The following is a 23,754-nucleotide window of genomic DNA, read 5'->3' as shown; positions in this document are numbered from 1 at the left end:
CAATGAAGTACCATTTCACGCCAGTCAGAATGGCTGCTATCCGGAAGTCTATAAGCAATAAATGCTGGAGAAGGTGTGGAGAAAAGGGAACCTTTTTACACTATTGGTGGGAATGCAAACTAGTACAGCCACTATGGAGAACAGTGTGGAGATTCCTTCAGTTCAGTGCTGTTCAGTCACTCAGTAGTGTCCGACTCTGCAACCCCATGAATCGCAGCACGCCAGGCCTCCCTGTCCATCACCATCTCCCGGAGCTCACACAGACTCACGTCCATTGAGTCCATGATGCCATCCAGCCATCTCATCCTCGGTCGTCCCCTTCTCCTCCTGCCCCCAATCCCTTCCAGCATCAGAGTCTTTTCCAATGAGTCAACTCTTCACATGAGGTGACCAAAGTACTGCAGTTTCAGCTTTAGCATCATTGCTACCAGTACAATATACTAACGCATATATATAGAATCTAGAAAGATGGTAATGATAACCCTGTATGCGAGACAGCAAAAGAGACACAGATGTATAAAACAGTCTTTTGGACTCTGTGGGAGAGGGAGAGGGTGGATTGATTTGGGAAAGTGGCACTGAAACATGTATATTACCATTTGTGAAACAAATCACCAGTCCAGATTCGATGCATAAGACAGGGTGCTTGGGGCTGGTGCACTGGGATGACCCAGAGGGATGGTAGGGGGAGGGAGGTGGGAGGGGGGTTCAGGATGGGGAACATATGTACACTTGTGGTGGATTCAATGTATGGTAAAACCACTATCATATTATAAAGTAATTAGCCTCCAGTTAAAATAAATACCTTTATATTAAAATATATGTTAGAACTTTGGGGTTTCAAGTCTAGCAATTACTTTCAAAAATAATAACAGTTATATGAAGAAACAGGGCTTCCCAGGTGGCACTAGAGGTAGAGAATATGACTGCCAATGAAGGAGACATGAGACACAGGTTCAGGGAAGATCCCTGGAGAAGGAAATAGCTACCCACTCCAGTATTTTTGCCCAGGAAATCCCCTGGACAGAGGAGCCTGGTGGGCTTCAGTTCATGGGGTCACAAACAAGAGCAATGTAGTAGTATTACCACTATTATTAGCAGTACTGTTATTAATAATGAGTATTTAACTATATCAAAATATTTGGTTTCATCTATCAAAATGAGTTTTAATTTTTCTCCTTTCCAATTTAAAGTATTATTTTTTCTGGATTCTCTTTGACAATATTTTGTTTATGCTATTTCTTTGATCAAGAAAGAGAATATAATTCAAATTATATCCTTCCAAGTTTTGATTTCAAACTTTTGTCATCACTATAAAATGAGTAATAAATTGATTGTCTTTTTTTTTCCTTTTTGATACAGTATATTTTGATTATAATTCCAAGGAAATATTTTCAATTTTTATTACTATATTGGCTCATGTTTATTTGGAAATGACTTAAATTTTGGTAGAGTTTTTCTAGTAATATTTTTGAATTAGTATCTAACATTATTTTATTGTAATAAAATGAAGTCAATTATTGAAAATTACTAAAACTTGCTTTGTGGTGCTGAATATGGAAGACATTTGGTCAATATTTCTGTAAAATTTTACCAATGCAATTTAAAATTGTTCACTGCAATATTCTGTATGTGTTAAAGAGTAATGCTTGGTTAATTGTAGTGCTCAAATATTTAGCCTTTTTACTAAAATTCTATGTTATTATTCTATCAATTTCTTGCAAAAGCATACTAAAACTCATAATATAATAATGGGCTTATATATTATTCTTTATTTTGCTATCCATTTTTACTTTATTTATTTTGAAGAGATTTTGATAAGTATATAAAATTTAAAATTGTTTCTGTCTACTTGTTTGAACCTTTTTATCTCAATAAGTGTGCTTCTGTATATTACAAATATTTCCTTGGAAAATTTGTATTTTTGTATGTGTGTGTGTGTAGTTGGGTGAGCATGTATGTGGCAATTATGCAAGTAATTCCATGATTTTTCTTTCAAGCATTTTATTATATTGACTATGGATCTCTTATAAGCAACATTAAATTGACATTTTTTCTTACCTATTATGAGAATAGATATTTTTAAAGTATGTTATGTCATTTTAATATACTGATGTATACTTCTTTAAGTTTATATTATTTTATTTAATTTTTATTTTTCTACATCATGAGAAACACTGGGCTGGATGAAGCACAAGCTGGAATCAAGATTGCCAGGAGAAATATTAATAATCTCAGATATGCAGATGACACCAACCTTATGGCAGAAAGCAAAGAAGAACTGAAGAGTCTCTTGATAAAAGTGAAAGAGGTAAGTGAAAAAGTTTGCTTAAAACTCAGCATTCAGAAAACTAAGATCATAGCATCTGGTCCCATCATTCATGGCAAATAGATGGGGAAACAGTGGAAACAGTGACAGACTATATTTTGGGGGGCTCCAAAAATCACTGCAGATGGTGACTGCACCCATGAAATTCAAAGACACTTTGTCCTTGGAAGAAAAGTTATGACCAAACTAGAGAGCATATTAAAAAGCAGAGACATTACTTTGCCAGCAAAGGTCCGTGTAGTCTAAGCTATGGTTTTTCCATTACTCATGTATGGATATGACAGCTGAACTATAAAGAAAGCTGAGAGCCAAAGTATTGATACCTTTGAACTGTGGTGTTGGAGAAAACTCTTGAGAGTCCCTTGGACTGCAGGGAGATCCAACCAGTCCATCCCAAAGGAAATCAGTCCTGAATATTTATTAGAAGGACTGATGCTGAACCTGAAACTCCAAAACCCTGGTCACCTGATGTGAAGAATTCTCATTGAAAAAGACCCTGATAATTGGAAAGATTGAAGGCAGGAGGAGAAGTGGACAACAGAGGATGAGATGGTTGGATGACATCACTGACTCAATGGAAATGAGTTTGAGTAAACCCAAGAGGTTGGTGATGGACAGGGAGGCCTGGTGTGCTGCAGTCCATGCGATCGCAAAAAGTCAGACACGACTGAGTGACTAAACTGAACTGAACTCAATCTATATTTATTATTTTTTAATTACCATGATTCTATCTAGCTATTATAATTTTATGTACTAAACCTTTCCCTTTTATTTTGCTATCTTGTGTTAAAAGACAAAACTATATCTCAAGGGCAAATATGAAAATTTGTCACTTTAAGTTTCAGCTTTAAAAACTTCACAGAATTTTCTGGGTTGTTTTGGAAATATTAAATTGGTTATAGACTTTATATTTTATTAGGATTACATCTTAGTTTTGAATATGCCCTTCTATAATCTTTTAAAATAGATCCTATATAAAAATCATTTCCCTGTATTTTTGTATTATAAAATATAAAGAAATCAAAATAAAGCCACATGCAACAATATTGTCACTGTGTAAATTATTTAAATTAATGAATATTTTAATTAATATCAGTTCAGTTCAGTTGCTGAGTCATGTCCAACTCTTTGCCACTCCATGGACCGTAGCACATCAGGCTTCCTTGTCCATCACCAACACCCAAAGCTCACTCAAACTTATGTCCATTTAGTGGGTGATGCTATCCAACCATCTCATCCCCTGTCATCCCCTTCTCCTCCCGCCTTCAATCTTTCCAAGCATCAAGGTCTTTTCAATAAGTCAGTTAATTGCATCAGGTGGCCAAAGTATTGGAGTTTCAGCTTCAACATCAGTCCTTCCAATGAATATTCAGGACTGATTTCCTTTATGATGGACTGGTTGTTGTCTAAAAGACTCACAATAGTCTTCTCCAACAGCACAGTTCAAAAGCATCAATTCTTCAGTGCTCAGCTTTCTTTATAGTCCAACTCTCATATCCATATATGACTACTGGTAAAACCATAGCTTTGACTAGATGGACACTTGTTAGCAAAGTAATGTCTCTGCTTTTGAATATACTATCTAGGTTTGTCATAACTTTTCTTCCAAGGAGCAAGCATCTTTTAATTTCATGGCTGCAGTCACCATCTGCAGTGATTTTTGGAGCCCCCAAAAATAAAGTCCATTGTTTCCCCATCTATTTGACATGAAGTGATGAGACCCGATGCCATGATCTTAGTTTTCTGAAAGCTGAGTTTTAAGTCAACTTTTCACTCTCCTCTTCACTTTCATAAAGAGGCTCTTTAGTCCTTAAATTTTAATTAATATAATAAAGGTCAAAAATAAAACTTTAAAATAACTTTATTTAGGAATATTTTAAATTATAATTTTTATTATGTTAGTTACACAGACTTTTACTATTTTGTCACTTAAGCTAAAGTTATAGCTTTTCTACAATCTATTATAATTTAGTAATTTATCAATTACCCCAAATTTAAAGAGTTTTACAGGGGCTATTCACTTATCAATAATTTAATTTTACCAATATAATTACAGATTTCTTTGGTCTTTAAGAATTCTTGCCACTTCAAACTGCCAATTTGATTACCTTCCCTCCCCCCCAACCACACAAAAAAAGAAAATCATTAGTATGCTTATTGTGGTAAGAAACTTTCTCTCTCTCTCTCTTTTTTTTTTTTTTGGTCTAAATATGAACTTGTGTTATCTTTATTTTTGAGGAATATTTTTGGTAGGAAAAGACTTTATGGTTGCCATATATTATCTTCTGGCTTTTGGGAATTATCTTCCCCTATGGAGGGATTTTATCTTCCTGATTAAATAATCAGCTTTTAAAATTGTCCTTTAGAAAGTTTTGAGTATTTGTTTTATATTCTACATGCTAATCTTTCATTGGATAAATGGTTTGGAAATACCAATTTTTGCTCTATGATTTTACTTCTCATCCTGTTAATGGTCTTTCAGAAAACAGAAATGCTTAATTTTGATCAAGTCAAATTTATTGACTTTTTGATTATGCTTTCAGTGTCATCTTAGGACCTCTGCCTGGCATTGCTTTCATTTATTCTTAACAATATAGTGTCTCTTTTCTCTTGATATTTTAAATTTTAACTTTATTTCTGAAATTTTATTTCAATTTATCTAGGTTAAGATATTTTTATAAACAGTTGCTCCGTTTTTTGTTTTTCTCTGTTTCTTGAATTCTTGACTTGATGTTTGCCAACAGTATGGAAAATTGTACAGTCATGACCACCTCAAATATTACTTCTGCCCAGTTTTCTTTTTTAATATCTTTCTGAGAATTGGTTAATTTGTAATATTAGATCTGCATGTTCTATATTTTTCTTATTCTTATTTATACTTTTTATCTTCTTGTCTTTCCATTCTTTAACATGAATATTTTAATCTAAACTAATTTGCAGTTCTCTACTTCCACTATTTTCTCATCAGCTATGTCTAATCTGATGCTAGTACCAAAACTGAAATCCCATGTTAAATGACTTTTTGTAAAATCTAAATTTTCTATTTGAATATTTAAACATTTCCCTTTTCAATTGTATTTCTATAATATCTGCTAAGAAAATAGATTTAGGGTGTGTGAATCCATTTCTAGCACTACTGAAGTGTGGTTTGGCAGGTAAATCATTTTATATGTGCACCACAAAACTCTGTTTGTTTGTTTTTTTTCACATGGTGAAGTGGGAAAAAAAAAAATTAAGCACCAGAAGTGATAATCTTAATATAAAATTAGAGATACCAAGGGAACATTTCATGCAAAGATGGGCTCGATAAAGGATAGAAATGGTATGGACCTAACAGAAGCAGAAGATATTAAGAAGAGGTGGCAAGAATACACAGAAGAACTGTACAAAAAAGATCTTCATGACCTGGATAATCATGATGGTGTGATCACTCATCTAGAGCCAGACATCCTGGAATCTGAAGTCAAGTGGGCCTTAGAAAGCATCACTATGAACAAAGCTAGTGGAGGTGATGGAATTCCAGTGGAGCTCTTTCAAATCCTGAAAGATGCTGTGAAAGTGCTGCACTCAATATGCCAGCAAATTTGGAAAACTCAGCAGCGGCCACAGGACTGGAAAAGGTCAGTTTTCATTCCAATTCCAAAGAAAGGCAATGCCAAAGAATGCTCAAACTACTGAACAATTGCACTCATCTCACACGCTAGTAAAGTAATGCTTAAAATTCTCCAAGCCACGTTTCAACAATACGTGAACTGTGAACTTCCTGATGTTCAAGCTGGTTTTAGAAAAGGCAGAGTGCCGGGAGCCAGCGTGAGGAATTCCACCTGTGACAAAGTCATGCGGCAGAGCTCTGATGGCAAGGCTAATCAGACCTCAGGTTTTCCCCCTGGAATTTCCTGAGCATCCACCCCCAAAAATAAGAATCTGCCTGCTTTTCCACTCTTCTGACATTCTCTGGAAAAAGTCAATTCAGGGCTTTAATCTTCTGCATTTGAAAGAGTGTTTCAATCCAAAAACCCCTCTGATGGCTTTCTAGCCCTCCTGCAGGACTGTACAGCTGCGCATGTGATTGTTTGAGGCCTCCTGACCGCAGGAGGCACAGGAAGCTTAAAACATCCTAGGAATGTAGGGGCTTCCAAAGAGTCAAAATCATTAGAATAGGACTGATTAAAGGTTTCATTTGTTGAGCCAATACTTGATGCCAAATTTTCATATCCTTTATTTTTAGATATAGTTGGTATATAGAAAAACAAGTAGTAGACCTGGTATTAGCAACATTAGATCTTTGAGTTAAGTGCCTTATTTGTTATAACCCACTGCACCTTTGTTCTATAGAGATGTAACTTTAATGCTTTAAGGAGATGGAGATTAAAGAAAAACACTTCTGGGGAAACGAGATTAACATTCATTAAGGAAGAGAGCCAAAAAGTGTTAACAAGCCTCTTGGCCAGAAGATAATGTAAATCACCTGAGACCTTTTGTATACAAAAAGATATACAGAAAGAGTCTGGGCTGCTAATGCTACATAATTCTGTATTACCCATTGATCTCTATGTATAATCAAAAGTATAAAAGGACTTGAAGGACAATAGAAGGAGAGCCAGTAGCTGGACTGGTTTCCCCCCTGTCTCTTCTTTACTCTAATTTCAGGCTGAATTCCCATCTGGGGCATGGAGGCTCATTATGTCTATTTACTTGTCCTGGCTTTTAAGATCCATAAGGGAGAGAGCCCAAGGCGGGGCACTCTCCAATATTCAAACAGGCGCCTGTGGCCTAACGTAGATGGTGCAAGCTCCTTGTCTGGAACTTTATTGGTTTTCCACGTAACCCAAGTTAATCAGCCTCTTCTCTCCACTTAATTTTCCTACTACACTATTTTTTCCTAATCTAATCTTATATTAATAAATAAATGTTTTTCTCACGCCAATGCCGTCCCCACTTCAAATTCCCTGGATCCACTGGGGCTGGACCCCGGCAGCAGAGGAACCAGAGATCAAATTGCCAACAACCGCTGGATCATGGAAAAAGCAAGGGAGTTCCATAAAAACATCTATCTCTGCTCTACTGACTATGCCAAAGCCTTTGACTGTGTGGATCACAATCAACTTTGGAAAATTCTGAAAGAGATGGGAATACCAGACCACCTGACCTGCCTCTTGAGAAATCTGTATGCAGATCAGGAAGCAACAGTTAGAACTGGATATGGAACAACAGACTGATTCCAAATAGGAAAAGGAGTACGTCAAGGCTGTATATTGTCACCCTGCTTATTTAACTTCTATGCAGAGGACATCATGAGAAATGCTGGACTGGAAGAAGCACAAGCTGGAATCAGGAGAAATATCAATAACCTCAGATATGCAGATGACACCACCCTTATGGCAGAAAGTGAAGAGGAACTAAAAAGCCTCATGATGAAAGTGAAAGAGGAGAGTGAAAAAGTTGGCTTAAAGCCCAACATTCAGAAAACGAAGATCATGGCATCTGGTCCCCATCTGGAAATAGATGGGGAAACAGTGGAAACAGTGTCAGACTTTATTTTTTGGGCTCCAAAATCACTGCAGATAGTGACTGCAGCCATGAAATTAAAAGACACTTACTCCTTGGAAGAAAAGTTATGACCAACCTAGATAGCATATTGAAAAGCAGAGACATTACTTTGCCGACAAAGGTCCGTCTAGTCAAGGTATGGTTTTCCCTGTGGTCATGTATGGATGTGAGAGTTGGCCTGTGAAGAAGGCTGAGCGCCAAAGAATTGATGCTTTTGAACTATGGTGTTGGAGAAGACTCTTGAGAGTCCCTTGGACTGCAAGGAGATCCAATCAGTCCATTCTGAAGGAGATCAGCCCTGGGATTTCTTTGGAAGGAATGATGCTAAAGCTGAAACTCCAGTACTCTGGCCACCTCATGGGAAGAGCTGACTCATTGGAAAAGACTCTGATGCTGGGAGGGATTGGGGGCAGGAGGAAAAGGGGGCAACCAAGGATGAGATGGCTGGATAGCATCACTGACTCGATGCATGTGAGTCTGAGTGAACTCTGGGAGTTGGTGATGGACAGGGAGGCCTGGCGTGCTGCAATTCATGGGGTTGCAAAGAGTCAGACACGACTGAGAGACTGAACTGAACTGAACTGACTAAACAGTAAAACAGATAACCTTTTAATACCTAAAAATAATGTAACTTTTAGTCATTTTGTTCTCACTCATAGTTTCTAAGTTTCCTGTGAGGAATGGACATGAGAAAGCTTTATGTAAGCTTTATAAAAAGAGTCCTGTATTTATACATATGTAAGTATCTTCTCTATATTAAAAACAAATATGCAATGATTACTTTAACAAGCCATACCTGATTGTCCTTTTACAGAAAAACACAAGGCAATGTTTCTCACAACCATAATTTTATCACAAGTTTCAAAATGATTTTGTATGATATATTTATTCTGGTTTTGGAAAGACAGTAAAAGGGGCTATCTGACTGAGCTAGATCTAGACCATTTTGACTTCTCTTGACTCATGTGATAGACTTCAAGGTGTCCGTCATGGAACCCATGCCTCCTTGTGTTCCCTTTCTTGAATTCTAGGTGTGTCTTGTTTCCTGCTTTTGACCAATAGAATATGGAAATATGATATATCACACTGGTAACGCTACAATACATTATATGAAACTGTCAGACTCTTCAGAAAGACTCTACTTATTTGAAGTGGCCATATTGGGAAAGCTTATATGACAAACAGAAAAGAAAAACAGACACAAAATGAACAACAAACAAACAAACAAAACCAACTGTGGTGGCATCTCAGAACTCTGGGGAATACTGAAATGCTCAGGTCTGCAGCTGAGAGCAGCTGAATGCTACCAACATGTGAGCATGGGAGAGTTCTCCCAGCCTCAGGTAAGAACACAGCTCGATTACATCTTGTGCTATTCCTACAGAGACTGAGCTAAGCTGTCAGCAGAATTCTGACCTGCAGAAACTATGGGATGCAAAATAGGTGTTTGAAGCTGCTAAGTTTGTATAATTTGTTACACAGCAAAGACAGAGGCACATCCCCTTCCCATAGCCCACTTGTTTTATGGGCATCAACAACACTGGTCTCCCTATGGAATCACCATGCTCCTTTATCTGGCTGCCACGCTACATCCAGATGCAAGTTCCATGTTCCAGTTCTTCTGTCCATCTTTCATTCTCCCTACCTCCTCAAAACATATACATTCTTCATGTTGAAACCTAATCACCTTCTAGTATCAATATTACTCAGTGGCCACTGTATGTTGCTCCCTCATTCCCTCCAAAGTAGACCAGGCCATTCTCTTCTTCCCACTCTATTTTATAAGCTTCATCAGGGCAGGAAAGTTCACTGTTTCCTCCTCACTTAATACAGGGTTGTATGCAAATCATTCAGTATAATTTTATTGGCAGAAAAAATACATGCATGAAGGAGTTCATTTGTTGAATTACATTTGTGATCCAGAGAACATTTATTTTCTATGGTTCTCAAAAAATCTATTTGGCACTTAAAGCTTTATAAAATTATTTGTACTAAGCACAAAAATAACACTGAGGGATTTTTGAGGATTATACCTAAGAATAATAGAAACAAAGCTGCTTATTTTTCTTCCATTCAAATTATAGGAAGGAAACAATTAACTTACCTGACCAGGCTTAGAATTTTCACAGACAACAATATCATATTCCCTGGCAAGCTCGGGAGGATTGTCATTGACATCCAGAACTCTAATACCCACTGTGACATGGCTCAGCAAGCTCGGATTGTCTGCAAAACACATAGGGATGCATTTAGTATTTCCATGCACACTTTGAGACTTGGTTTAAAACCAATCTCCTTAAAACTCGCTTGTCACTAGCCGCACATGCTGCCGCAGGACTTTTGGCAAAAGACAACTTTATGAAGCCACTCTTTGTTAGAACTCATTAACTTACAGAAAAATGAAAAATGAACACCATGGCATGACATGAATGCTAAAATGATACTTTGTCATATCAAGGAAATTACATGTTATTCAGGAACTGGAGTGGGAGAAAGTTGTCAGAACTCACTGTATGCTGTCAAAGTCCAAAGGATGAACAATTGGTTTCATCATTAATCTAAGAAAAGCACAGTAGTTGGAAAAAAAATAAGACAATCTTTAAAACATTCAAGGTTTAAAGACTAAATCAACTTGGAGAAAATAAAAGTTTTTTACACAAGGATAAAATTATTCTTATAGGACAATATATGCAGTCTATGGTGTCGAGTCATACTTGGGGAAAAATAAAAAGAATAATTTAAACAGGAACTTAGCATAGAATTCATATGAGATCCTGATAAATATCAAAATATTAGAGCTACTCTTTTAAAATATTTCTAAAGTGCAGTCTTACCATTTTTCAGTAGGTTTATTAGTTATGAGATATAAGAAAAGAAATGTTTGGTTTATTTTATATGTCAAAGCTAAAAATATAGAATTCATAGTGGAAAAATTAATGGGAAGGCAAAAACAAAACATATTAGAACAAAAGGATAAAATACATATACATAAAATATTAAAGAAAGTGGATATTTAAGTTATCCATTATTTAATTATACATTAAGAAAATTTATATATTACACATGACATAGGTGCTTTTAAAAAAGTAGGAAATCAGAGTGCTACTACAACAACTAAAGAAGATAAATTTTTAGATTAAAAAATATTTTTCAATTAAAAAAATAAAAAACTAAAAATAAAAAAATAAAAAAAATAAAAATTAAAAAAAAAACAAAGATAAAATATCATCCTAGATAATTTTACTTAAAGTTAAAGAAAAAAATATCTTCAATCTTACAAATCTTTTTCCCAGAAGACAAAGGATAAAATATGCTACAACTTGTTCTCTGTGGCCAGTAAAGTTTTACTATCAATATCAGATACTCCCACTCATGTGAGGTATTTTCTGTCAGTGGATTAAACAAAATAATACCAAACCTATTCCATTGGTATGTAAAACAAAATCTACTATTTGTTTAGTTCTCGGAATGTTTCTTAGTTCTTCTTTTTTTTAATTTTTATTTTTACTTTATTTTACTTTACAATACTGTATTGGTTTGGCCATACATTGACATGAATCCACCATGGGTGTACATGAATTCCCAAACATGAACCCCCCTTCCCACCTCCCACCCCATATCATCTCTCTGGATCATCCCCATGTACCAGCCCCAAGCATCCTGTATCCTGCATCAAACATAGACTAGCAATTCGTTTCTTACATGATATTAACATGTTTCAATGCCATTCTCCCAAATCATCCCACCCTCTCCCTCTCCCTCAGAGCCCAAAAGTCCGCTCTACACATCTGTGTCTCTTTTGCTGTCTCGCATACAGGGTTATCATTACCATCTTTCTAAATTCCATATATATGTGTTAGTATACTGTATTGGTGTTTTTCTTTCTGGCTTACTTCACTTTGTATAATAGGCTCCAGTTTCATCCATCTCATTTGAACTGATTCAAATGTATTCTTTTTAATGGCTGGGTAATACTCCATTGTGTATAGGTACCACAGCTTTCTTATCCATTCATCTGCTGATGGACATCTAGGTTGTTTCCATGTCCTGGCTATTATAAACAGTGCTGCGATGAACATTGGGGTACATGTGTCTCTTTCAATTCTGGTTTCCTCAGTGTGTATGCCCAGCAGTGGGATTGCTGGGTCATAAGGTAGTTCTATTTGCAATTTTTTAAGGAATCTCCACACTGTTCTCCATAGTGGCTGTACTAGTTTGCATTCCCACCAGCAGTGTAGGAGGGTTCCCTTTTCTCCACACCCTCTCCAGCATTCATTGCTTACAGACTTTTGGATCACAGCCATTCTGACTGGTGTGAAGTGGTACCTCATTGTGGTCTTGATTTGCATTTCTCTGATAATGAGTGATGTTGAGCATCTTTTCATGTGTTTGTTAGCCATCCGTATGTCTTCTTTGGAGAAATGTCTATTTAGTTCTTTGGCCCATTTTTTGATTGGGTCGTTTATTTTTCTGGAATTGAGCTGCATAAGTTGCTTGTATATTTTTGAGATTAGTTGTTTGTCAGTTGCTTCATTTGCTATTATTTTCTCCCATTCAGAAGGCTGTATTTTCACTTTGCTTATAGTTTCCTTTGTTGTGCAGAAGCTTTTAAATTTAATTAGACCCCATTTGTTTATTTTTGCTTTTATTTCCAGAATTCTGGGAGGTGGATCATAGAGGATCCTGCTGTGATTTATGTCGGAGAGTGTCTTGCCTATGTTCTCCTCTAGGAGTTTTATATAACAAATTGAAAAATAAAAGCCATATGATTATCGCAATAGATGCAGAGAAGGCCTTTGACAAAATTCAACATCCATTTATGATAAAAACTCTCCAGAAAGCAGGAATAGAAGGAACATACCTCAACATAATAAAAGCTATATATGACAAACCCACAGCAAACATTATCCTCAATGGTGAAAAATTGAAAGCATTTCCCCTAAAGTCAGGAACAAGACAAGGGTGCCCACTTTCCTCGCTACTATTCAACATAGTTCTGGAAGTTTTGGCCACAGCAATCAGAGCAGAAAAAGAAATAAAAGGAATCCAAATTGGAAAAGAAGAAGTAAAACGCTCACTGTTTGCAGATGACATGATCCTCTATATAGAAAACCCTAAAGACTCCACCAGAAAATTCCTAGAGCTAATCAATGAATATAGTAAAGTTGCAGGATATAAAATCAACACACAGAAATCCCTTGCATTCCTATACACGAATAATGAGAAAGTAGAAAAAGAAATTAAGGAAACAATTCCATTCACCATTGCAACGAAAAGAATAAAATAGTTAGGAATATATCTACCTAAAGAAACTAAAGACCTATATATAGAAAACTATAAAATACTGATGAAATAAATCAAAGAGGACACTAATAGATGGAGAAATATACCATGTTCACGGATTGGAAGAATCAATATAGTGAAAATGAGTATACTACCCAAAGCAATCTGCAGATTCAATGCAATCCCTATCAAGCTACCAGCCATATTTTTCACAGAACTAGAACAAATAATTTCAAGATTTGTATGGAAATACAAAAAACCTCGAATAGCCAAAGCAATCTTGAGAAAGAAGAATGGAACTGGAGGAATCAACTTGCCTGACTTCAGGCTCTACTACAAAGTCACAGTCATCAAGACAGTATGGTACTGGCACAAAGACAGAAATATAGATCAATGGAACAAAATAGAAAGCCCAGAGATAAATCCACACACATATGGACACCTTAGTTCATCTTTAAAGGAAGGAAACATAGAAGGAAGGAGAGAGGGAGAGAAGAAATAAGGGAAGTTTTTTAAAAATATAAAAGTTATCTAAAAAGTCAAAGCATTAAAGGAGAAAGAAAAAATACAGAGATACATCTCTTAATATACATAGCAGAAAGTAAGATATAAAATGTAATATCCATACATTCTAAACAAACAAACAAACAACAAAATGGACCTTAGGATGCATCACTATGAACAAAGCTAGTGGAGGTGATGAAATTTCATCTGAGCCTGTTTCAAAACCTAAATGATGATGCTGTCAAAGTGCTGCACTCAATATGCCAGCAAATTTGGAAAACTCAGCAGTGGCCACAGGACTGGAAAGTCAGTGTTTATTCCAATTCCAAAGAAGGAAATGCCCAAAAATGTTCAAACTACTGCAAAATAGCACTCATTTCACATGCTAGCAAAGACATGTTCAAAATTATCCAATGTAGGCTTTGACAATATGTGAACTGAGAACTTCCAGATACACAAGCTGGATTCAGAAAAGGCAGAGGTCCAAATATCAAATTGCCAACATCCTCTGGATCATAGAAAAAGCAAGATAATTCCAGGAAAAAAAAACAAAAACAAAAACAAAAAACACCTACTTCTGTTTTATTGACTACGCTAAAGCCTTTGACTGTGTAGATCATAATAAATTGTGGAAAATTCTTAAACAGACAGACACACCAGACCACCTTATCTCTCTCCTGAGAAACCTGTATTCAGGTCAAGAAGCAACAGTTAGAATGGACATAGCCATGGAATTAAAAGACATTTGCTTCTTGGAAGAAAAGAAGTGACAAACCTAGGCAGCATACTAAAAAGCAGAGACATTGCTTTACCTACAAAGGTCCATATAGTCAAAGTTATGGTTTTCCCAGAAGTCATGTACAGATGTGAGAGCTGTACAATAAAAAGGCTGAATGCCGAAGAACTGATACCTTCAAAATGTGGTGCTGGAGAAGACTCTTGAGAGTCCCTTGGACAACAAGGTGATCCAACCAGTCAATCCTAAAGGAAATCAGCCCTGAATATTCATTGGAATGACTGATGCTGAAGATTAAGTTCCAATATTTTGGCCAATATTTGAGAAGAGCTGACTCATTGGAAAAGAGCCTGATGCTGGGAGAGATTGAAGGCAGGAGGAGAAGGGGATGACAGAGGATGAGATTGCTGGATGGCATCACTGACTCAATGAACATGAATTTGAGCAAACACAGGGATATAGTGAAGGACAGGGAAGCTTGGTGTGCCACAGTCCATGGGGTTATCTGGACATGACTAAGTGACTGTACAACAACCATGGACAAACACCCTAGGATCAAACCTGTGTCTCCTGCACTGGCATGCAGGTTCTTTACCATGGAGCCATGATGGAGACCTAAATATACAGAAAAAAATTATAAAAATTAAAATTAATATATTTATGAATAGCTTAATATAATGACTAATAGAATTGGCACTTATGATATTTTGTCAATGTAAAATAAAAGATAATGGGATTCTGATGTATTTTATCAGTCAATATTATATTATAAAGACAAATAGATCCATTAATTTAAAGTTAGCTCAATGTTGATTAAAATATTTGCTTATTTAGAGTGATTTATTATGAAAAAGGGGCTTCCCAAGTGGCGTAGTGATGAAGAATCCACCTGCCAATGCAGGAGACATAGGAGATGCGTGTTCAATCCCTGGATTGGGAAGATATCCTGGAGTAGGAAATTGCAACCCACTCCAGTATTCTTGCCCGGAGAATCACCTGGACTGAGGAGCCTGGAGGGCTACAGTCCATGGGGTAAAAAAAAAATTTGGATACAACTTACTGACTAAACAACAACAAAGTTAGAAGTCTGTATATTTAACTTAATATCAACAAAGAAGATATTGCAAAGCATAATAATAAATATATTTTATCATATCACTGTACTCAAGAATTAATATTATTAAGAGGTTATCCTCAACAATATACTATTTCATTTTGCAATGAATTATTTAATTTTGCATGTGTTTTTTTCCATCTTTACAAAATACTACAGTTTTAAATGCAGTCTTCTGAGATATTTCTGAAAATATATATTTCAATTAGCATTTCATTTCTAAGATTTTAACTATTGCTGTAGCTCTGCTGCTATTCTTCCTAAAGGAAATAAATCCTGAATATTCATTGGAAGGACAGATGCTGATGCTGAAACTCCAATACTGCAGCTACCTGACTCATTTGAAAAGACTCTGATGCTGGGAAAAGTTGAAGGCGGGAGGAGAAGGGGAGAACAGAGGATGAGATGGTTGGATGACATCACCAACTCAATGAACATGAGTTTGAGTAAACTCTGGAAGTTGGTGATGGACAGAGAAGCCTGGCATGCTGCAGTTCATGGCGTAGCAAAGATTTGGACATGACTGAGTGACTGAGCTGAACTGATGATATAAACTAATCACAGTTATTGCATCTATTCAGCCTTTTTTGGAAAGAGTCAGACACAACTGAGCAACTAACACGATAACACATTATGAAAAAAAGGCATTGCTAAGCTTTTGTGGAAGCTGATATTAATCATACTTGATCATTTTATAATTTTAATAATAAAAAGAATATTCAGTATGAATTCTCATTTTGTAAATTACCAAAGTGAAACTGACACAGTTTAAATGACTTATCTTGACAAAGCCAGGGTTATGAATTACTTCTCAGACCTTATACAACTGCCACTATATAAATGCATTTTTTCTATTATAACCATTGTATATATGCTAGTTTATTCCCATACTTCTCAACCAGGTATTTGTTCACTTTTAAGAGCAGACAAAGAAATCTGTTCTATAAACCTGAAACAAGAATAATATCATTAATTTTAATCATTGGTATCAGCAGTCTTAAAAGCCATCAAAATTTTCTGCTCCTTTTCTGAATGAGAAGAACTAGATGTTATTTTGCTGTATCAGAAAAATATTTTCAGGAAAGACACATGTACCCCAATGTTCACTGCAGCAATGTTTACAATAGATAGAACATGGAAGCAACCTAGATGTCCATCAACAGATGAATGGATAAAGAAGATGTGGTACATATGTACAATGAAATACTACTCAGCCATAAAAAAGAATACATTTGAATCTGTTCTAATGAGGTGGATGAAACTGGAGCCTATTATACAGAGTGAATTAAGTCAGAAAGAGAAATACAAATATTGTATACTCACATACACACACACATACACACATATGGAATCCGAGAGATGGCACTGATAAATTTATTTTCAGAGCAGCAGTGTAGAAAGAGACATAGAGAACAGACCTATGGACAAGGTGAGAAGAGAGGCGGGAGAAGGGGAGATGTATGGACAGAGTAACATAGAAATTTATAATACCATGTGTAAAACAGATAGCCAATGGGAATTTGCTGTATGACTCAAAGAACTCAAACAGGGGCTGAAACAGGCTGAAGAGTGGGGTGGGGAGGGAGATGAGAGGGAGGTTTAGGAGGGAGGGGACCAGGGTGTACATATGGCTGATTCTCGTTGAAGTATGACAGAAAATCACAAAATTCTGTAAAGTAATTACCTTTCAATTAAAAAATTTAAAAAAATGTTTTTAGGAAAGGATTCTGGGAAGACTATGTCTTGAGGAAATACTAGAATAAAAGAATGACTAAGCATTTGACTGTTTTCAAACATCACTTCTCACTGCCCTACGTCTGCATTGCTCATGCTGTGCTCTGGAATTGGCATAGCCTTGCCCATACTCCATACTTGGGCACAGGAAACTAAATCCTCCTGGATGGAAACAGACTCTCTCCATGTTTCTCTAATGTTATATATTAGATCTCCAGTGTACAATTACTATTCTATCACTTAAAGATTAAAAGTACAGAGCTGTGATCAAACAGATACTTATTTGTATGTAGGTGTACTATCATTTTCTGTTCTGTAGGGAACAGAATCTAACCTTATTGTGGATGCAACTAGTGATCTGTAGGTCATGCTTTGTCAGGGGAATCTCAAGAGATACTGATGAAGAGTCATGAAAAATAGTCTCAGAGTAAGCTTGATTCTAACATTGATGCAAATTGAATAATTTCTATTTCCCAAAATAGATGGGGAAACAGTGGAAACAGTGTCAGACTTTATTTTTTGGGGCTCCAAAATCACTGCAGATGGTGACTGCAGCCATGAAATTAAAAGACGCTTACTCCTTGGAAGAAAAGTTATGACCAACCTAGATAGCATATTCAAAAGCAGAGACATTACTTTGCCAACAAAGGTCCATCTAGTCAAGGCTATGGTTTTTCCAGTGGTCATGTATGGATGTGAGAGTTGGACTGTGAAGAAAGCTGTGCTCATGGGGTCGCAAAGGGCTGGACACGACTGAGTGACTGACCTCAACTGAACTGAACTGAAAAGTAGTATGGTGTGTAAAAACTGTAACTTTAATTTCAGATAATTAGAGTGGAAAACTCACTATAGTTTTGTAACCAATTGTGGCTTACCTACACTCATCCTAGTATTTCTGCTCTATACTGAAATTAGCTAAATCTATATTAGTAAATTAGCAAGCTTCTTTGGTATCTTTTTCTTTATTTCCCTCAGCCCTAGGGTTAGTATTCTATTCTTTGAATGCCAATTACTTTACCTATAAATGCAGACATATTTTTGTGTGTGAGAAGCATTTTATTATGGTAAAAACTGGATAATGTCCCAGGAATTCTTAATGCAACATTTCTGTTATTGCTACTATTAATTTCATGCTCACGCTGCATTTCTCAAAATAAGTGTTCAGTCCTTTTGATGGCACAGTAAATAAAAATATACTGTCTTCAGACAACTTATTCAGTAGGAGCCACTTTCCAGAACCCTTAAGGAACATGAACTTTGGAAAGTTATTTGTTATTTCTATAACTTAATTATTTACTCTATAAACAGGAATAAGAATGGTGCCATAGGCCAAACTGTACTTTTGAGACACAATTAAAGAAGTTATGTAAACTTTAAAAAGCTGAGACTAAGAGAGAGCAGAATATTGTATTTAAACCTTTCCACAAATCAAGAAACAAAACATAGGGCACACTGACAATCCTATACATGTGATTTTCAGTAGAAACTATACTATGTAAAATCATACAGGCTTTATGCAGTAACAGTGTTACAAGCTGGATGAATCACAAACTGGAATCAAGATTGCCAGTGGAGAAATATCAACCACCACCGATATGCAAATGATACCACTCTAATGGCAGAAAGCAAAGAGGAACTAAAGAGCCTCTTAATAAGGGTGAAAGAGGAGAATGAAAAAGCTGACTTAACACTCAACATTCAAAAAATTAAGATCATGACATACGGTCCCATCACTTCATGGTAAATAGACGGGGAAAAAGTGGAAACAGTGACAGATTTTATTTTCTTGGGCTCCAAAATCACTGTGGATTGTGACCACAGTCATGAAATTAAAAGATGCTATCTCCTTGGCAATGGCACCCCCACTCCAGTACTCTTGCCTGGAAAATCCCACAGATGGAGGAGCCTGGTAGGCTGCAGTCCATGGGGTCGCTAAGAGTCGTGAAGCCACGACTGAGTGGTTGCACTTTCACTTTTCACTTTCATGCATTGGAGAAGGGAATGGCAACTCACTCCAGTGTTCTTGCCTGGAGAATCCTAGGGACAGGGGAGCCTGGTGGGCTGCTGTCTATGGGGTCGCACAGAGTCAGACATGACTGAAGCGACTTAGCAGCAGCAGCAGCAGCAGCTCCTTGGAACAAAAGTTATGACAAACCTAGATATCATACTAAAAAGGAAAGACATCACTTTGCCAAATGTCCATATATAGCCAAAGCTATAACTTTTCTAGTAGTCATGTATGGATGTGAGGAGATGACCCATAAAGAAGGCTTAGCACCAAAGAATTGATGCTTTTGAATTGTAGTGCTGGAGAAGACTCTTGAGAGTCCCTTGGACGGAAAGGAATTCAATCCAGTCAATCCTAAAGGAAATTAACCCTGGATATTCATTGGAAGAATTTATGCTGAAGTTCCAGTACTTTGGCCGCCTGATGTGAAAAGCAGACTCGGAAAAGACCCTGATGCTGGGAAAGACTGAACATAGGAAGAGAAGGGGCCAACAGATGATGAGATGGTTGGATGGCATAACAGATTCAATGGACATGAGTTTGAGCAAGCTCCAGGTGATAGTGAAGGGCAGTGAAGCCTGGCATGCTGCAGTTCATGAGGTCACAAAAAGTCGGATATAACTTAGTGACTCAACAATAACCCAATCTTCTATACTTTTTGATTGTATTTATATGAAATTCTAGAAGTGGCAGAAATAAATAATATTGCTAGCTCTGAGGGGTAAAGGGTAAGAGAATTCACTGTGGAGGAGAACTTCTCTGAGGTTGCAGAAATGTCCAGTAGCTTGATAAGGATGTGATAACCATGGAAGTGTGCATTTGAAAGCCCACTGAAATGTGACAAGATTTGTATATCTTAGGACATTTCTTTCTTTCTTTTTTTTTTTTTTTTGCTGTGAGAATATTTTTTTTAATTTTTATTTTTACTTTATTTCACAATACTGTATTGGTTTTGCCATACATTGACATGAATCCACCACAGGTGTACATGCGTTCCCATACATGAACCCCCCTCCCACCTCCCTCCCCATAACATCCCTCTGGGTCATCCCTGTGCACCTATCCACATTTAAAAAAAAATCTCTTAGTTAAGGAGAATAGAATTCTCATACATTCTAGAGAGAATCTGTTTATGATTACTAACATGCAGTTGATTATGGACATCTATTAAGTAAGTTTCATATAAAATCAATCACAGTTAAGAGAGTTTAATGAATGTGTTTTAACAGGGCTCCAATTAAAATTTATATTCAAAATGTTGACAGAGGTACTTGAATAATTTATCATTATATATAAAAATTATAGAAATGCATTTCCAATGCTACTTTCTAGTGCTTTCCAAAATGTAATTTTGTGTCAAGCCCCATGAAGATGTAACAAGTAATGACTGACACTGATTTAGCATATAGTTCATTCATATTTATGATAATGATAAGAGCTGTCATTTGTTATGACACTATATGCTAGACACTAGGTGAAGTTATACTTCATTTAATTCTTAGTCTAATCCTTTGCTACAGATAAGAAAATCTGTAATATTTTTGTTAAATAATTTGCCAAGTTCCAACTACTTATATTGAACATAAACAGAATCTAACTAGAGCCTGCCTTATTTTAGATTTAAATATTGTGCATTACTGCTTACTATGATAATGCAAGGATTTATTGATATTACAGTGATAATTAATTAGATCTAATCAATATCCTCAATAAATATAGAAGTAAAAATAGAAAAGTGTATATAAGGAAAACCATAAAAAAGCTAGAACAGTCCACATTTACTAAAACATCTCTAAAATGTATTCCAATTCATATACAATATATTAGAATACATTTTCTATAACCTTTAAATTCTTACAATTTCAAGTAGCCTAAAAGGTGAGACAGGACAGTTAACTGAATTCTGCAACTGAATACAAGCATATTTGAAAGTGGAATTTTTTTCTTTATAAAATGAAATATCTTGGTTTAAAGATCTTTAGTTCACATATTAAATATACACCTTAATTTCTGAGTCAATCACTGAAAATACTACATACTTTATAAAACACATGTTAAATATTCTTTTTGAAAAACATTTCAGAATACTTCCAGAAATATATGCTAGAAGTGCACTCTAGCACTTTGGTAGGTGCACTCAAAGTGGTAGACATAGAGAAGGTTTTTCACATTTGCAACGACAAATATGTTTAAAGCATTATATCAGCAATAATAATACCTGAAGCTATAGAAAATGAGAAAACAGCCCAAAGCCACTGCAAGTTACATGCATTAATTACATTTGATTTATTTTTCTTATCATAGTAAAAATGGATAAATTTCTGCTGTACTTTTCTGTATACATGAATCGTTAAAACACAGAATCAAAAAAAAAAATCACACACACAAAAAAATGTACATAGAATGTTATGCCATTTAATTTACAATGCCCATGAGTTAATAAATATAAAGATGCAGTTATATATATAAATGTAGATAAACAGCTAAATTGTATTTGGTAAAACTATAAAGAAAACCAAATGAATAGATGATATAAAATTCAATAGTGATGAACTTTGGCTGGAATGGAGAGGAATGTCACAGTGAGTCACATGTAAAATTTATTTTTCACTGTAGGTGGTTCTTAAATTAGTATTTATTTTATCATTTAAATGGAATATATACTTGATGTCAAAATATCTGATATATCTTATAATACCGATCCCCAAATAGCACAATTATTTTAATTTATCCATAAATTAATAGATATATATGAATATGTGCTCATGCGCAGTTGATAAATTGTATCTGACCCTTTGAGAACCCATGGACTCATAGCCTATAGCTGTCAGGCTCCTCTGTCCATGGGATTTCCCATGCAAGAATACTGGAGTCGGTTGCCATTTGCTTCTCCAGGGGAATCTTCCTGACCCAGGGGATGAACCTATCACTCTTGTGTCTCCTGCACTGACAGAAAGTTCTTTACCACTGAGCCACCAGGAAATCCCTATATGCATACATACATGTATATATATACATCTTCATTTATTATTTCAAATTATTTTCTAATTACCAAGCAAGCACAATTTTCAGTTTTGTTTATCAATGTCATCCACTAAGGGATTTACAATTTGTGTTTTTATAAAACTTTCTCTATTTCAAAGTTGTAGTTAGGTTATCCTACTTTTCATTTAAGGTTTAATTTTCATCTTCCACAAACTGGAAATGCATATTGCTTACAGTTGGGATGTAGATAAATTTTCATTTTCAGAGTTAGATGACATACCTCTGTTTGTTGAAGTGTGTGTCCTTTCTCCCCACTAGCCTACAAAAAACATTGACTTTTAAGAATTTGATTGTGTGTTTTTCAAAGGATGAAATTTGTATAAACACATTTTTTGTCAAATTTCAATGTGCTTTCATATGTCATCAATGCTAGTATATTTTGCTTCATGTGTAAAAAACGATATGATTTTTTTAAAATTTACTGCACTCTAAATAGTCAAATATGCGTTTTTATTGTGTTCTTTGAAACACTTTTATTATTACTAACTTTTTGATCTGCTTCGTATAATGTTTCTGAGAGAAATCCATTACCAGTTTTCTTCATGCTTAGGTTTTTGCTTATTTTTTAAGATATTTTATTAGGTGCATACAAGCTCCATATAATTACTTCACTCTGATAATACAAGATAGCGGTTTAGTCACTAAGTCATGTCTGACTCTTGCGACACTGTAGACTCCACCCTGCCAGACAGGTCTCTCCACGGGATTCTCCAGGCAATAATACTGGAATGGGTTGCCAGTTCCTTCTCCAGGGGATCTTTCTGACCAAGGAATCAAACCCAGGTCTCCTGCCTTACAGGTAGATTCTTTACAGGCTAAGCTAAGAGGGAAGATCCTGGTGATACAAAATACATATTAATACGGGCTGACGTTCTTACCATCCTGATAGCTATATGATTTACAGTATATTCTTTTCCGATACTAACATAGTTCTGCCAGATTTACTTTGGTTAGAATTATCTATGTTTTATTGTATCCTCTTATTTTAGAACTTTCTATATCTTTATATTTCATCATGTGCCTATTATGAGTAGCATGAAGACGATATCTTTTTTATTTCACTATGGTATGGTAATGTTGTTTGTTTATCATATTTATGCCACTTTGGTGATTTATATATATATATATATATATATATATATATGCAATACATATATATTTACCATTTTATTATACACTTCAAATTTGTCCAAATTTTTGTTTTTAGCTCTTTGTAATTTTACATTCCAGTAGATTGTTTAAGGTTTTATTCCTATTATATTTCCCCTCTAATTTTACATCTGTATGCTAATTTTTTAAAATCTGCAAACATTAACATGGTCATGTAACTCCAGAAAATCTAAAAACAATCAGAATCTTTACTTTTTTCCCAAACATTTAAATAAATTTTAAATGATTTAATTTCAATCAGCTCACACAACTTTTTACCTATAAGTTATGGCAATGCTATG

General features: G+C 35.5%; 1 protein-coding gene across 6 annotated transcripts in view; it reads right to left on the bottom strand.

Moving 5' to 3' along the window:
- CDH18 (cadherin 18) overlaps nucleotides 1–23,754 on the bottom strand; it is a 1,280,123-nt gene that overhangs the window by 46,025 nt on the left and 1,210,344 nt on the right. For all 6 annotated transcript variants that reach the window (XM_060400264.1, XM_060400265.1, XM_027980148.3 and 3 more), the window contains one exon: nucleotides 9,984–10,105. In XM_060400264.1, coding sequence (XP_060256247.1) covers nucleotides 9,984–10,105 — 122 coding nt within the window. The remainder of the gene's footprint in view (nucleotides 1–9,983; nucleotides 10,106–23,754) is intronic.

The sequence above is a fragment of the Ovis aries genome, chromosome 16 (assembly GCF_016772045.2).
Source record: "Ovis aries strain OAR_USU_Benz2616 breed Rambouillet chromosome 16, ARS-UI_Ramb_v3.0, whole genome shotgun sequence".
Lineage (NCBI taxonomy): Eukaryota > Metazoa > Chordata > Mammalia > Artiodactyla > Bovidae > Ovis > Ovis aries.
The sequence above is the reverse complement of the archived record's forward strand: the minus strand, read 5'-3'. Positions and strand labels throughout refer to the sequence as shown.